Source organism: Mustela putorius, unplaced genomic scaffold, assembly GCF_011764305.1.
Source record: "Mustela putorius furo isolate JIRA1106 unplaced genomic scaffold, ASM1176430v1.1 tig00003988_pilon_pilon_pilon, whole genome shotgun sequence".
Lineage (NCBI taxonomy): Eukaryota > Metazoa > Chordata > Mammalia > Carnivora > Mustelidae > Mustela > Mustela putorius.
This window is the reverse complement of record NW_025422127.1, coordinates 10197556-10215029: the sequence shown is the minus strand read 5'-3', so window position 1 is coordinate 10215029 and position 17474 is coordinate 10197556. Positions and strand designations below refer to the sequence as shown.

Below are 17474 nucleotides of genomic sequence, written 5' to 3'. Positions count from 1 at the left end.
AAACATGAAGTTTTGGGGCACCTGAGTGGCTCAGTTGGTTATGCATCTGCCTCCAGCTCTGTCATGATCCCAGGGTCCTGGGATTGAGCCCTGCTTCCCGCTCTCTGTTCAGCAGGGAGTCTCCCTCTCCCTCTGTCCTTCCTCCGTGCTCTTGCTCTCTCTCTCAAATAAATAATCTTTAAAACACAAACAAACCAAAAAACAAAACAGAGCATGAAGTTTTGTGCAATGTAAGATACCGAAGTACAGACAAAAAGGAGATGAAAGAATGTATTTAAAAGAAGTTGCCAGGGGTGCCTGGGAGGCTCAGTCCACTGAGTATCTGGCTCCTGATTTCAGCACAGGTCTCTTGTGAGAATTATGAGATGGAGCCCCGTGTCAGATGTGGCACTAGGCGTGAAGCCTGGTCAGGATTCTCTCTCCCCATCTTCCCCACTCTCCTCTCTCTCTAAAAAAAAAAAAAAAAAAGAAATCTTCAAAGACAAAGATTTATATTATGACAAAATCTGTGGCTATGAATTAGAATAAAGTCTCAAAATGTAGACTTTACCTAGACTTTAAGAATTGGAAGAAGGCTTGAAAATCATCTATGGTCAGAAGTCACGTTTGTTTGGTTAATGCTGTTTAATTTCCATCTATCTTGGCTTTGGTCTCTTTATATTGTAATTTCAGTGCTACTTGAAGAAAGCTTTTTGCACTGAATAATAGATTTAGTTCCGAAGGGCCAGACCTGACTGCAGGACCTACTTTGATTTTAAAGGTTTTTAACCTTAGTCATGCTAACCTGAACCTCTGAGGAATGAGTCCTTACCCCACCAAGTGCAATTTCTTCCTTCCTTCCTTTAAAAAAAAAAAAGAAAGAAAAGAAAAGGTTTATTTATTTATTTGAGAGAGAGAGAGGAGGGGCAGAAGGAGAGAGAATCCTGAAGCAGACTCCCTGGTGAACGAGGAGCCCAAAACAGGGCTTAGTCGCATGACCCTGAGACTATGACCTGAGATGAAATCAAGAATAAGACACTTAGGGGCGTCTGGGTGGCTCAGTCGTTAAGCATCTGTCTTCAGCTCAGGTCATGATCCCAGTGTCCTGGGATCGAGCCCCACATTGGGCTAAGCTTCTCCCTCTCCCACACCCCTGCTTGTGTTCCCTCTCTCGCTGTGTCTCTCTGTGTCAAATAAATAAATAAAATCTTAAAAAAAAAAAAAAAATCAGCCTCTTAACCGATGGAACCACCCAGACACGGCCCAGGTGCAATTTCTGATCAGTCTAACAGCCAAGCCACAGTCATGGCCAACACTAGAGGAGACCACTCAGACTAAGCAGGTGGCCATCTAGTCCATTTGGCCAGCTCCAGCTTTGGCCGCTGAGAGGTATTTCATGTGCTGACTCCATCTTGGCTTACCCACGTAAGTGAAGAGAACAGGACACCAAGGGCATTTATCTTTTCCACCCCCACACTCTCTTTGCAATCCCAGTGTGATCAAGAGCAGGGACTTTAGAGCGAGGTAGAAATAGGTTTGACCTCTGACAAGTTACTTAACCTCTGAAGGCCCCAGTTTCCTATCTGCACAAGGGTGAGGATAACAGTACTTTAATTATCTCATGGGTAACCTGGCAGGCGTAGGTGGGGTATGTTGAGTACTTCAGATGATGTTGTAGGCATACCAGTCTTTCATGAATGTCAGCGATTGTTACTACAGGCCAGGTGTGGTGAATGTTAACATACTCTATCAACAAGAATTGTGTTCTCTGCTCTTTGTACATGCCTCTCCATGGTGTTTCAAGCCCTCCCTGGTTCCATTATGATACCAACACTGACTCCTAAAACCCTATTCTGTATTCCAACTTCTCTCCTGAGCTCAAGCTTGGGTTTCGTAACTCTTAAGACACCTGGAGGTGGCCTGGGAACCTAGAGCAAATCCAAAACAAGACCACTGTCTGGCAGGGCACAGTATGGGACGCTCCTCTGGACCTCTCTGCATTTCTGAGATATCATTATCTTTCCAGCAGAAGGACTGAGTGGGTTATTATTTTTATTTTTTTTTAAATTGCTTCTTCATCCTCCATTTAATCAGCGGCCAAGTCATATAGTCACATGCTCACTTAGTCAATAAATACTTCTTGCCTTTTTCAGAAGCCAGGTATGGTGTTCCACTCTGGGAAATACTGTGATGGGCAAAACTGACATGATTTCTGCTCTCATCCACAAATACGGAATCACTAATGGGAATATACACGTGAGAGGAAATTTCAGTGGGTATGAGAAAGTGCAACAGGGACATCATACAAAATCAGAGTCAGGGGCTCCTGGGTAACTCAGATGGTTATGTGTCTGCCTTCAGCTTGGGTGATGATCCCAGGGTCCTAGGATAGAATCCCACATCTGGCTCCCTGCTCAGCGGGGAGCCTGCTGCTCCCTCCCCCTTTGCCAAACCCTCCCCCTGCTTGTGCTTTCTCTCTCTCTGTCAAATAAATAAATAAGATCTTTAAAAAATAAAATAAAATAAAGTAAGAGTCAGGAAAGAACTCTCAGATCACAGGAAGTGACAATCTGAACTGAGACCCCAAAGATGAAAGGAGTCTGTCAGGTGAATAATGAATGAAGAACATTCTGGGTAGCTGCATTAGCAGGTACAAAGGCTCCGAGGTAGGAAACCACTTAATGCCTTTCTCTGAGGAACTGAAAAGAAGGCAGTGTGGTTAAAAAGTTGTGAGCTTGCTTGAGATGAGGCTGGTAAAGCAGGCAGGGGCTCACTAGCTGTGTACGGAAGGAGAGGCACCGGATCCGACCACTTTCTTAGGGGTGGAGGGAGGGGCAAGAACAGAATTAGAGAACAGTTGGGAGGCTACTCCTGTGGTTCTGGTGACAGATGGCCAGCGGCTGTGGCGAAGGAGAAAAGGGGATGTATTGGAGACACAATTTGGAGGTGGTATTGACAGGACTTGGGGACTGGGATGTGGGGAGAGGCTGAAAGGGAGGTGCAAGGCTGAGTCTTAGATTTCTGGTGTAAGCAGCTATAGATGCAAGTGTATACAGAAGCTACTTTTCAAAAGATTCTGCGTTCCTAAAATACCTCACATGAGATCCCTATTTTCTCCTCTTGGTGCAACCACCTTGTCTCCAAGTCCATATAACCATCTGGATCATTGTTCTTTCTCGCTGGCTTCCCTACTTCCTGTCGGTGTCTGCTTCAAATCACCCCATGCTGATAATCACCCCATTATTTTCCCAGTACAGCTCTGGTCATATTATTTCTCTTTCAAATACCTCCCACGGTTCCCTATCACTGACTTAATTAAGCACGAACCCCTTGCTTTGGCTCTCCAGGCTCTATGATCTACCTTTCCAGTCTTCTTTATTTTTTTTTAGTGGGGGGCGAAGGAGAGGGAGGGAGAATCCCAAGCAGTCTCCATGACAGGCGCAGAGTCCAACGTGGGGCTCCACCCCAGGACCCCAAGATCATGACCTGAGGAGAAATCAAAAGTCGGACCCTCAACCGACTGGGCCACCCAGGTGCCCCTTTGGTCTGATTTCCACCGCTTCTTTATTTAAGTCCTGTTTTAGTGCCAGTGGACTACTTCCTGTTCCACCATGTCCACTCCACGTCTACCACTCCAACGCCTTTGCTCACGGTATTCCCTTCCGTCTCACCATCTCAGTCTGCTGGAACCTTATTCAGCTTTCAAAGTTCATTAAAGGTCCAATCTCTCAATCTCATACAGCTTTGTAATTCTCTTATGGCACTTAGATTTGTCTTTTATTGTGGCTGTTAGAGTACTTATTTCTGGCTCATTCCCTACCCCCAAACTGTAGACAATACTTTGGAGTGCCTGGCTCTGATTACTCATACTGCAGGGTCCATTGTAGGGTTTAACTCCCAGTAGGTACCTTTGCTTGAATTTACTTGTAACAACTCGTGTTATGGATGAGGGAGCAGAAGGCTAGCTGAGGACAAAGCACAAGCAGACACCCCTCAAGCTCTCCCCTCTCCCCACTCCTGGGTGGGATAGGTGTAACATTCCTCCAGGAAACTTCCAGGTATCTTAATGCTAATGTTTCGCTTGAGGTAAAAACAGCCTTAGCTTGATAATAGCAATGCAACCAGTGTCCAGAGCGTCTTCTTTAGTATATCAAAGTCCTTTTGGACACCTCCCATTTTCTCTACCTCTCCCAACTCCCAAGTATATAAATGGCCACTCTTCACAACCCAGGTGCCGAAGTTTTGGCCCACAGGTCCTGTCCCTGTGCTTTCATAAAATCACCTTTTTGCACAAAGATGTCCCAAGAATTCTTTCTTGGCCCTCAGCTCCAGACCCCACCAACATTCCAGAACTATATCATTAAGTATCCTAAAGAGTAGTAAGACCCCAGGTGTTGAAGGGGATGTTATTTTCAACACCATAGCAAAATTGACCTTCCATCAAATTCCTTGTGATCTTACAAAAGACAAACATACATGCATCTCTTTAATGGAGTTTTCTGGATGTTTAAAATAATCCAAGGCAGTGGTACTCAGAAACTTATCCTTTCCTTGAAGTACTGACTATAAAAAATTATGGCATCTAACTCAGGGTTTTTCAAACTACTTGTAACCGATTAATAGGTCCTGAAACTAATTTAGTGGGACAAAGCAGTGCTGAAAAACAAAACGGAAACTAGCTACATACACAGCTTTATAAGGATAAAGAATTTTCCCTGAAACTTTTGTTTCATATATACATATATATATGTCATGATTTGTTTCATTCATATATATATATATATATATATATATGTCATGATTAACTATTTCTCACCATGGGTTACAGTCACAAAGGTTTGAGAGGAACTGCATTAATGATTTACTGCCTACCCCAAGATGAGTACACAGAACTTGAGCAGGAAAAGTAAGATGTTAAGAAAATAGCAATGAAACTGTCTAATTAAAAGTTATTCACACTTAAGGGGCACCTAGGTGGTTCAGTCTGTTAAGCATCTGACTCTTGATTTTTAGCTCAGATCAGGATCTCAGTGTTGTGAGATCAAGCCCCTTTCTCGCTGGAGCATAGAGCCTGCTTAAGATTCTCTCTCTCCCTCTGCCCCTTCCAACTCCCCACCCCAAACACTCTCTCTCTAAAAAGCAAAAACTCCTAAAAAAAAAAAAAAAAAGATATTCATACTTTAAAATGTGAATGTCTGATATACCTAACTCTTCCCTTGGGATGTCTGTAAGTGCCTTTAACCCACATTAATTGTGAATTAATAGAAAGTGGGTTAGAATCATTTTGGACTATAGGCCTTCTTGGTACATCTGACAAGGATTTCCTCTAGTATCCCCATTACCCAAGACAGCAGGGGTTCTGGAACCAGGAACTCCACTGCTGAAAGGCTACGGGTCTCTAGGTTACAATACGCAGAAATGGTAATACCTTTGTAAGGAAAACATTTACAACCAGACTGCACTCTTTCTTCCATGCACATGTCAAGCCTATCAGTTTCTGTCTGCATGTAGATATTTAATCCATACCTAGAAAACACAATCCTATATATCAATGAGGAATGGCTATGCCTGATAACAGGCAACAGCACATGGAAGATAGGAAGGGGGGATCTGGGAAATGGCAGAATGGCAAGGGGGTTCAGGAGTACAGTAGATGTTTTACACCAAGTGTTTATCGCTTGATGACTGGTGGTGATGGGAGGAGAGTAGAGGGGAAGGATATGGAGAAAACAATTTCCCAGTCAGCTGTATGCCCCCACGATAGCACAGCAGTAGCTCCCCAGGAGCGCACAGGCAGTATTCGATCACAGCACAAAACGGACAAATTCCAAGCCCTAATTTCAGCCCTAGCTCCATTCAACAGGTTGCCCCTAATAATTTGTTGCTACTTATGTTACATTCTCAATTTATAGTGGAGGAATCAACAGTGAGCTTCCAAATGAATGAACATAAACACTCTTAAATGCCAATTACAACACCAACAAATAAGTGGGTGAGAAACAAGTCTCAAGGAGTAGAAGTTCAAAGCTGCTGTGGTGTGAAGAATTCTAGATTGGGGTTTTGATAAATCTGGGTTAGATCTGAGAGATACTGAGGTGTCTTTTGCCTTTTACACTTCTACAAGGGAGGGATAAGGGGACCTTTAGTTGGAAGAAAGGAAGATCAGCTTGGTTTTATATGTAAAAAGCAAGTAACAATTATAGCAGCTGCTAAGGTTATTTAAATATAAATGAATGCCTCTCACATTATCTAGATCTAGTTAACACCCTTAGGTGATATCATATTCAATGTTTCTACTGACTACTGGATACATTCCAAACTTCTTTCTGGCATATAAGGAATCCCACATCTAACTTTTATCCCCAACTTCTCATGACTCTGATCTCTAATCTCTTGTCCCAGTCCTGTTTGCTTCATTCTTCCCTACCCCTACTCTCCTAGCTGGAAGTCCCATAACCTTCATAAAACCTTCCAACTACTCAAACGTTTATGCATCAGCTCTTGACCTTTGAATTCCTACAGGACTTTACAAGCTGTCCTTCTAGGTAGGCATTAGTGTCCTCATTTCATAGATAAGCAAATTGAGGCCCAGAGGGGTTAAGGAACTCGCCCAGGGTCCCACGGTCCACCAGCAGCAGCAAGGCTGGGTCTGACTTGCTTGCCTTCCCAAGTCCACACTTTTTTCCCCCTCATTGTGCCATGCTGCTTCCTTGTATTAAAAAACCAAGGAGGAAGGATGCAGCAAAAAAGCCTATAAAGCAGTTATAATTCAGCTTGTTTTGACATAAAGTCAGACACATCACATCCTTTGAACCATATGGGTAATAAACGCTTAGAGTAGCATAGTTTTTAAAGGGGGTTGTCAGTCCTGTTTCCCAAGCCCAGTATTAAAATGATATCCCAGGATAAATGACAGGTGAGTAAAGTTAAGAAGGGGGGAAAAAGCAACAAGGTATAAGAAGAAAACATCAGAAACAAGACAGAAAAGTAAGTGTAATATAAGCTGGCAATGCAGAAAAAGACTCCGAACATGCAAGGACAGAATTCGGGGCTTAGGGACCCACAAAGCTAATACCTAAGTTAGGGAGCCTATCCCTACCGACAAGAAGCGCGCATGTGTGAGAGTTGATATTAATAACAGACAGCAGTACACATGGACAAAGAGTGGAACTCAAGAGAGAGACAAATAAGGATAGGTCGTGGGGACATAGGGGAGATCATGGCATAATGAGGGGCCAGAAGGGTACAGCAGGGGTCACAGAGAAAGGTAAAGAGGTTCAGAGGGCACGGCGCCCCTAGACTCGAGGAAAGACTTGTCTTCCTCTCGATAGCTGGTCGGCGTGATTGAAGATTCACATCCGCACCCCACAAAGCCTTCCTGGGTGGCTCCGGAAAGTGAGGGGGGGGTCACGTCCCCATTCCCCGGGGACTCCGCGAGGGGGCGGAGCGAGGCAGGAGGGTCCTTACCCATAAAGATGGAGATGATGAGCCGCAGCGCCTGTTCCGACGCGCCCAGGGACGTCGCCAACTTGTTAAGGCTCAGCTCCTCGAAACCAAACCGCAGCACCTTCGCCAGCTCCGCCACCGTTCCCACGTCCCCCTCAGCTGCGGACGCCATCTTTGCTCCGGGCGTCCCCCAGGGACCCCCCAGCTCCGCGCGCCCCGAATGTGGGCACAAGGCTGTAGCTTCACCCCCAATTCCGGCCGGGAGCCCGCCCACGGCGTGCGCATTGGCTGCGGGCCCGCCCAGCGGCTCCAGACTCCCCCGGCTATTGGTCGGCCTGAGAAGGGGGCGGGGCCTAGGGAAGCAAGGTAGGCAGAGGGCGGGTCTGAACGTTTGTAAAGCAAAGGTGACTCCCGCCGAGAATGAGCGCGGGGCGGGTCGGGGGCGGGGCTTGGAATCGGGAACTAGAGTTGCGATTGGAAAAGACTAAAGCCGGCGGCGAGGTGATTGTACAACTCGTTTCTAACTGCTTGGGGGAGGAGTCGGTGAGGGCGAGTGTCCTGCCGGCTCGTGCGCTGCCTTCCCATTGGCTGAGGCGGGAGCAGGCGAGAGTCGGGACGGGGGGGGGGGGGCGTCACCCGACCGCGAGGTTACTCTCGGTCGCCGGCGCGCCGGGGTTACTGGGGCATGTAACGGAGAGGGCGGGAATTCCTGGAGCGGCTTCGCGAGCGCCTCCTAACGGCAGCTCCGGGCCGTTCTCAAACCGTTAGCACGCCGCCTTCACTGCGCATCGCTTTATGCGCAATCTGCTGTGTTAAACCCTCACCTTTCCCGAGAGGCGAGGAAACTGACGTATTCCGTTTTAGTCTTTGTTGGTTTTATTGACAATAAACGAGTTTGTCACTATGTAAGTAGTGCAGGTTCATGGTAAAGGTTCAAACAGTTTAGAGACATAAAGTAAGAAGAGCTCTTTCCTCCCACCTTGCTTCCCAGTCTTACTTCTTACGGGTAACCACCGCTCAGATTGCACTAACGAAAATGTGCCGAGCCCTTCGCGTTTGCCTGCGACTGTGCTGGGCTCTGGGGAATATAATGATAAATCCAAAGCAATGGAGTGGGCATGCTGCACGGTCATAGTGTTAATGCATGTGTAATTGAAAGCAAAAGTAAGTGCTCTGAAGCAAAGGAGCAGGGTACTATAAGAGTATGTAACAGAAAACCGAGTTTCTTGTAATAACTGGAATTTGCGGAACATTCTTGTACATTATAGCTTATACTTCTGTAGCACTTTGCTCCTCACAAAGCATTTATAACCATATTATTTCACTTAATTTGGCTGTGAAACAGGATGTTAATTATGATTCCGTCTCATGGGCAGAGGCTTGGAGAAGTTAAGGAATTTGCTAAGTTCCTTTTCCAGTAAGTGGAAGAGACAGAATTTAAACTGAAATCTGTTAAATTTCACTTTCCTCTCCCCCGTTTTTAGGAAAAAAATTAAAAATATGAAATATTCAGAAAAGCTGAGAATAAGATACACCCCCCCATTAGGAAACAAGTATCTGATATACAATTGAGGAGCCTAGTATATGCCTACTCCGTGGCATTTCCCTCCTTCCCTTCTCAGAGGTCAAAACTTTACTGACGTTGGTATTTATCGGTCCCATTCCTATTTTTATATCTTACATAATGTGTACATCTAGAGAGAATATACAGTAAGTTTGCATGCTTTTAAATTTTATATCAATGGGATTACAGTGAATGGATCATTTTGCAGATCGTTTTTATGCTTATCTTTATTGAGATATAGTCGTGTTTTCACGTGTAGTTCGAATCCACTCATTTACAGTGATGTAATATTCCACTGTATGATCATACTACTTAGCTTTTCGTGGTCATGTTGAGGAATACTTGGGTCATTTCCTATTAATTTGTATATTGTTTTAGGACAAGCATTGTTGCAGTGAGCATTCTTTAAGCAAGAGTGAGAGTTTCTCTAGGACTGTGACTTCAAACCTTTTTTTTAATTAACTGAGATCTCCTGTATGAAACACATTGCTATCCAGTAAACACACATATTCATACACTAGACAACAAACACATATAATACTCACACAAACATACCCACAATACACACGGCCATATTGATACTTTCTACTCTATTTTAATTCATTAAAAAATTGCTGATCAGAATCCACTAACTTGATCAATACCTACTGGTAGTTCGTGATCCTCACTGAGGAAAGACTTCCCTAGTGTTTGTAATCAGGAAGGGAATTATGGGTTGTAGCTTATGCACACTTTTAACTTTATTAGATTTTGTTGAATTGAAGTGTCTGGGTAGATGTTATTTAAGACCCTTAAAATATCTGACTTGCTGAATAAGTAAAATATATTTGTTAAAGCATCTTGTCAACTGGACCTTGTCTAAAAATGTAGAAAGTTGTGGGATGCCAGGGTGGCTCAGTAGCTTAAGCAGCAGACTTGATTTCAGCTCACTTGAGCCACGCCCACACACCCACCCATAGGGCTCTGCAGGGGAGTCTGCTTTGGATTCTCTCTCCCTCTTCTTCTGCCCTCTCCTCCCTCTCCACTTGCACACACATGCACACATTCTCTCTCTCAAATACATAAACAAGTCTAAAAAAATGTAGAAAGTTGTTTTTTGTTTGTGTCATACAACTGGATAACATGTCTGCCCCTTCTCCGGCTTCTGGTGTTCCAAGAGAAGGGTGGGCATGGGACAGAGGCTGTGTCTATGTTGACACAACAGGTGCCTATTTTCCTTTCTCCTCAAGTGTTTGGTTAGCCACATTCTCTTCATTCCTTCCCTTCTCTTTACTGCAGTCTTGGTGGTATGTCTTTCTATTTCTCCTTTCCTCCTTCCCTTCCTTCTTTCCTTCCCTTTGGCTCCTTGATCTCTATGATCATCAGTAGGGTTTCTCATCTTAGAACACCTTGGCTTTCTCTGAAGTTACTGCCCTCTTTTTCTTTTTCCTCCCTACCATAATTTTGTGAAAACAATCTTGCATTCTCATCATGGCAGAGATGGTTGGTATTTACTCGGCTAACACATTAACCCACTTGTCTTTACTCTCATTAAAATTTGGTATTCATTTTCACCATTTATAAAACTAATCACCCAAAGACCACCACTACTCCTTAATAGTTATATTTACTTTCTCTACTCAGTCTCAGATTTTTAATTTCCAAGAGCTCTTTTTTTTTTTTTTAAATGCTGGAATAACTTCTTTCTTTCCAGCATTCTTTTTTTTTTCTTTTAAAAAGATTTTATTTTTAAGTAATCTCTACACCCTACGTGGGGCTTACACTTAGAACCCCAAGATCAAGAGTTACACACTCCACTGACCGAACCATCTGGGTCCCAGCATTCTTGTTTATGTACACAATCTGCTACCTTAGCCTCCTGAGAAAAAATTAGGGATTTTGGAGGAAGATTGATTTCTTTCTTTCCTTCCTTCCTTCCTTCCTTCCTTCCTTTCTCTATTTGTCATTACCCTTCGATTCCTTGCATTTTTCCTTTTTCCTCTGGATTTTTGTTTTCTTTTTATTTCTTTCATATATTTTACGGTGATGACTGTCCTTCCATATACAAACAAGGAATCTCAAAGTTGACTGGGTATAGGGATGACTAATATATATGTGGATTGTATATATGTGATTGGGCTCGGAGCCCCCCTTTTGGTTGAGAAACTCCCAAATGTCAGCATGTGGAGGGTTTATTCTTTAGGATTCTACAGTTTCTTCAGAGGAACTGGCCAGTCTTCTGCCAGGAAGGCATGTACCTGTTTTTAGCTCCATATCTCTCCTTTGTTCTTTGGAATGCCTACTGTTCCAGAGTCCAGAGTTTCTCATATCCATTTTCTCAGATTATAGCATCAACTATCTGCCTGCTACTGGTAGGGTTGGGTATTTACCTAATGGTGACTGGTTGGGGAGGGGGTTTGAGTCTAGGCTTTCAGGCCTCCGACTTGGCTCCTGGTCAACTACTGCCCTCTGCTGTATCATCTAGCTCCCTTCCCCCACCATCTTTCCATTCTCCAAAAATGTATTTAAAAGATTCTCCTGAAACTGGGTTGCAGGGGTGCAAGAGCCCCCAGTTCTGGGGGTTCCAAACAGACCAGGTTGAGCCACCTGCAGCTGACAAAATCCAAAGGCACAGAGATGAGTGGTGGTGAAACCGGAAAGGAATTTATTTCAGTGAGGCCAGAGCTTAGTCAGACACAGGCTAATGTCTCAACGACAGTCTCCCAAGTGCTGAAGCTACTTCTAGGCTTATATAAGGCAAATGTGGGACAAGGGTCAGTCGGTACAAGCAGGTGAGCAATACAGGCCGGGTCAGTCATTACCTTGGGGTCAATCACTGATGGTTGGTGTGCTCCGGGCTCAGGGGGTTTTGCTTGAGGGGTTAGTTTTGGTTCCCATCACAGGATGTATTGTTCACAGGGTCTTCTGTCTGAGTTAAGAGATAAGCTGGGAAGAAGAACTTAATCAGAAAGTTTGAGGTTAAAATGGAAGTAGCCGAAGTCCTCTTTCATCTTTACTTTGTTCTTATAGATTTATATCTTTCCCCTTCTATCCTTCACTATTATTTTACAGGATCTTAGGTAAGTCAATCTGCCATCTTTATCAGCAGCCTCCTTCTTTGATTTAAAAATGTTTTTTCTGGGGTGCGTGGGTGGCTCAGTTGGTTAAATGTCTGACTCTCGGTTTTGGCTGAGGTCCTGATCGATCTCATGGGTCATGGGATTGAGCCTCATGTCTCAGGTTCCATGCTCAGTGGGGAGTCTGCTTGAAGGTTCTTTCCTTCTGCCCCTCCCCCATTGCTCGCTTGCTCTCAAATAAATAACATCTTTTAAAATATATATATTTTTCTAGATGGTCTACTTTAAAAAAATACTTTTGAAGATTTTATTTATTTATTTAGAGAGCAGGTGGAGAGGGGCAAGGCGAGAAGGAGAGAGAGCATCTCAAGGAGGCTCCTTGTTAAGCACAGATGACCACACAGGGCTGATCCTACAACCAGGAGATCCTGGCCCCAGCCAAAACGAAGAGTCGGACGCTCAGCCGACCAAGCCACCCAGGTGCCCCTAAAAAACACTTTTAGGTAACCTATTTTTCTAATAGTTTTAGATCTTTAAAGAACATGCTTAGGCAGCTATATTACTCTGTTCTACAGACAAACAAAACCAGTAGGATCTATTGATCTATCTATCTTTCTATCTATCTGATCGGCTCATGTGAATATGGAGTCTGAGAAGTCCCAAGATGTGCAGTCAGCAAACTGGAGACCCAGGAGAGCCAATGGTAAATGGTTCTGAAAGCCTGAGAACCAGGAGAGCGAATGGTGTAAGCTCCAGTTTCAGTGTGGGTGGGAAGGCAGGGGAAGACTGATATGCCAGCTTGAAGGCAACCAGAGAGAGCAAATTTTCCCTTACTCAGGCTTTTGTTCCATTTAGACTTTGAAAGATATGGATGAGACCCACTTCCTTTGGGGAGGGCAATCTGCTTTACTCAGTCTACATATTTAATCTTTAATCTCATCCGGAAACACCTTTATGGACCCAGAATAACTTTTAACCAAATATCTGGGCATCTCTAGGCCCAGTCAAGTTGATATATAAAATTAACCATCACAAGTCTATCTCTTGTCACCTTGGCATCCATATTTATCTCCTTAAATCATACTTATTCTCCAAATAAAGACAACAGCAAGGTCATATTTCTACCTAAAACAATAGAACAATCCTCTGTACTACTGAGAACACACCAACTTCTTCACCAGAAGAGGAGGTGAAGTTATTGAGTGATGTTTTACTCTTCTCCTTGATATCTCATAACTTAAATACATGATGTAAAATTTAAAATACTTAAAAACTATGATATAAGAGAAGGAAGAAACCAAAGATTCTTGTTATGTATATATTTATAACAAAATAAGGAGGAATATTCATAACAATTACAGTCTGTTTCTGTAACTGGTCACGTGGTTATAGCTGTTATTTGTAACTACCTTCTGTTATTTATTCTGTATTCTCTTTGCCTTCAGCAAGCACCTCAGTTGGTTCTTTATCTGGTGGAATTGAAATAGGAAAGATGATCGGGTTCGAAGCTGACCACCAAGAAAGAATTCTTGAGATGTCTTTGGTGCAAAAAGGTGGTTTTATTAAAGTACGGGTTTTGTTAAAGGCAAAACCCAGGGTACAGTGGCCTATCCAGCCTGGGGGAAGCCATGGGCACAAGTTAGAGCCACATAGTCATTGGGTCCCATTAGGAGACAGTCATCCAATTCTGGGCCTCCTTTAACTGCAGCCAAGATAACAAGGGCTATTCTGTTTTGGAGGGCCGTCTTTTGAACTAGTGTAATAAAAGACAGGTCCATGGTTACTTTGTAGGGACCCAAGGGAATCCAAATCTAGGGACAATTTCTCTTAGCAAAGTTTTTGTCACCTCTGTGGCCTTTTTACCCAAATAAGTCTCCTGGTGTAAACCCTGTATTACCATCCACTGCTTATTTTTAGGTATAAAGATCTTTCCTTCATTATTAACAAGTCAGTCCTGTGCATTTTTGAATATCCTTGTTCCTGGGCTAGGTGAATTTCTTGGTCTGAAGAGACTGGACTTATGGATTTTCCTGGAATTAAGACTGGTAAAAGACAATATTTGTTGATTTTGTGTTGCCTTCTTGGCTGCACGGTCTACTGAATCGTTTCCTTTAGAGTCTAAGGTCATATCCTTTGTGATCATGGTATCTCCCCTGCCAGGTAAGTATCAGGTCATATCCTTTGGATGTCCTTTGAGGTGAATTATGACTACCTCCTTAGGTAAGTATACAGCCTCAATAAGAGTCATAAGTTCGGGCCCATATTTGATTGGGGAGTTATGGGTTGATAATAATCCCCTTTTCTTCCAAATTGCTTCATGAGCATATAGGACCAGGAAGCTATACTTGGTGTCAGTATAAATATTGATTTTTAAGGCTTTGGCGATTGCAAAGCACAAGTGAGCACTATAGCATACTCAGTGTTTCTTATTCCCTTTTCCATGGAACTATAGCCATCAGTAAACCATCTGCATTTTCAATGGGGGTATCTTTTAAAGCTGGTTGAGTAGAATAAACAAGATCAATAACCTCTGAATAGTTATGCTCTAAAGACATATGGTAGTCAGGTCCAGGCATAAGGTAGCTAGGTTTAAGGTTTGACAGGTTTTGGGGTGCTTGGGTGGCTTGGTCATTGAACATCTGTCTTGGGTTCAGGTCATGATCCCAGGGTCCTGGGATCGAGCCCCGCCTCAGGCTCCCTACTGGGCAGGAAGCCTGCTTCTCCCTCTCCTACTCCCCCTGCTTGTGTTCTCTCTCTCGCTGTTTCTCTCTCTGTCAAGTAAATAGATACAATCTTTAAAAAAAAAGTTTGACAGATTTTAAGTATTATTTCAAACATATCTTTTAAAAATTTTATTTATTTATTTATTTGACAGACAGAGATCACAAATAGGCAGAGAGGCAGGCAGAGAGAGAGGGGGAAGCAGGCTCCCCGCTGAGCAGGGAGCCCGATGGGGGGCTCGATCCCAGGACCCTGAGATCATGACCCGAGCTGAAGGCAGAGGCTTTAATCCACTGAGCCCCCCAGGCACCCCTATTTCAAGCATATCTATAAGTATAGCCTGGTATTTAATAAGTCAGTCTCCCATCATTCATTGGTGGCCTTTGGTCTCTAAGACACTCTGGCCTTATGTGAAGTCATTATAGTCAGGGACTGTCCCATAGTGAGTTTTGAGGCTCTTTCTACTAGGAGGGCTCCTCTATGCTTAGCTAAAGCCTTTACTTGCAATTTTATATCAATGGAGGTGACTTCCAGGATAAACTTGACTAGGGAGAAAACCACTGAGAAGCCTTCTTTGTTTGAGGTCCAGCCTTAACAATGCCCTAATTACGAGGAATCACTGGCAAGTGGGAGAAGACTCATCTCGAGAGACAAGGGCATTCTCAATCTAATCCAATCATAAAGAAAGTGGGGTCATCCATTACCTCCACAAGTCCACAGTTAATCCCATAGAGGGGGCATGCTCTGGTTTAAGGAGCAATTTTGTCATCCCCCAGCCACACAGAATTGGTCAAGGTGATAGCTGAGTTTTACAGTTACAATGTTGGGAAGGGTTATAGAACACTTCTGTAGTACTCCTTGATTTATTTTGTAACAAGAGTACTTTTCATCATCAGACTACTGTTATGTGGTATAATATGGCTTTGCAACTCAAACAGAATTACCTGATGCTAGCAAAAATTATACTGATATGATATTGATGGCCAACTGTTTTGGGAGAGAGAATTACAACCACCACAAGATGTAATATCTATGGAAATTAACTGGCTGGAGAAATGGTTACAGGTAACAGAAAATTTAATTACCATTTTAAACCAATCAACTCAAACATATCATAACCATAGATAAAGAAGATACTCAAATTAAGTCAAGATTATCGGAGCACCCGGGTGGTTCAGTGGGTTAAAGCCTCTGCCTTCGGCTTAGGTCATGATCCTAGGGTCCTGGGATGGAGGCCCACTTTGGGCTCTCTGCTCTGCGGGGAGCCTACTTCCTCCTCTCGCTCTGCCTGCATATCTGCCTACTTGTGATCCCTGTCAAATAAATAAACAAAATATTTTAAAAAAATTATCGAAATTCCTGGAAGGGATTTTTTTTAATTCATCTTTTGCCTTTCTAATCCTGTACCTATTCCCTATTGGTTGCTTCAAATATTATTAATTGGATTTTTATTACTATTTCTGTAGCTATGTTATGAATGTTACAAAAAGGCAAAGGGAAGAACTCACCACAAAGCACATGTACAATGTTTGCATGACAGTTAGATCTCATTGAAAAAAAAATCAACTGCAATAATTCCTATTAAAAGCCATATTGTTAACCCTGTCCCTACCCCCACATAGACTCCTAGGCCCCCTCAATCAGGCCTAGCATCGAGGGACATGATGGACCCATGGCAGATAAGGAATCACCCTGACATTAAGGGACAAAACAATGATCATCAATGCTTTCTGCCAGAAGATTATTGATCAAAGTGGGAGGGGCGCTACAGGGAAGCAATGAGAAAAAAACTGTCTAAAGGCCCTGATGTAAGGGAGGCCATTTTTTTATTTCTTTCTAAGTCAACATGACTACATAAATTTTGTTTAAACCAAAAGCCTGATTTAAGGCCTGCCAAGCGTCTGCTTTACAAATGAGCAGCCTGAAGGAAAGCCTCCTGTCCTTACGATGTCTATCAATGCTTATTCCTATATTCTATGCCTACATAGCAATCTATAACTTTTTTGAGAGATGGTACCTCTGACATATTGATTTATGGCTCTTTATGTAAAAAAATATATATATAATCCTGTGAAAACCGTTCACTCCCTGGAGTACTTTCTCCCCTGTGAAGACTGTTTTCCAGGCAGCTGTCCTAATTTGGGCTCCAATAAAACTCTCTTCTTTCTTCTCATATTAGAGTTCTTTTGGATCAATTTATGTTGACAGAACGAATATAGCACATTGTGCTTTATAAAGTCATAAGTATGTGTACCTTTAATGTGTCAGTTTAGGTGGCATAGAGGGACCCCCCCCCAATTGGCTTTACTTTATTTTTGTCTTTGTCCATTTGGACTGCTGTACCAAAATGCCACAGACTGGGTGGCTTACGAACAACAGAAATTTACTTCTCACAGTTTGGGATGCTGGAAGTCCAAGACCAGGGTGCCAGCATGGTTGGATGGGGGACTTCTTTGGTGTTACAGAATTTTTGGTGTTCTCACATAGGCCTGGGAGCCATCTGGGGTTTCTCCCCACCCCTGGGGCTCTTTTAAAAGAGAACTAAGCCTAAGAGAACTAAACCCTAAGAAGGCCCTTCTTAGGGTTTTTCTATGTCGGGACTTTTCACTGTTTGGTCTACTGAACAATAAGTGAATTGGTGTTTTGCCAAGCATTGTTTATATTAGAGTTTAAAATTTTTTTTTCTTTTTAATTTACTAGACAGACAG

The 17474-nt window shown here is 43.2% G+C and overlaps 1 protein-coding gene across 1 annotated transcript in view; it reads right to left on the bottom strand.

The window, feature by feature from the left end:
- LPCAT3 (lysophosphatidylcholine acyltransferase 3) overlaps positions 1-7705 on the bottom strand; it is a 39134-nt gene extending 31429 nt beyond the window's left edge. Inside the window, exon 1 of the mRNA XM_004766633.3 lies at positions 7447-7705. Within this exon, the coding sequence (XP_004766690.1) occupies positions 7447-7597 (151 nt within the window). The 5' untranslated portion in view covers positions 7598-7705. The remainder of the gene's footprint in view (positions 1-7446) is intronic.
- Positions 7706-17474: the final 9769 nt, after the last annotated feature.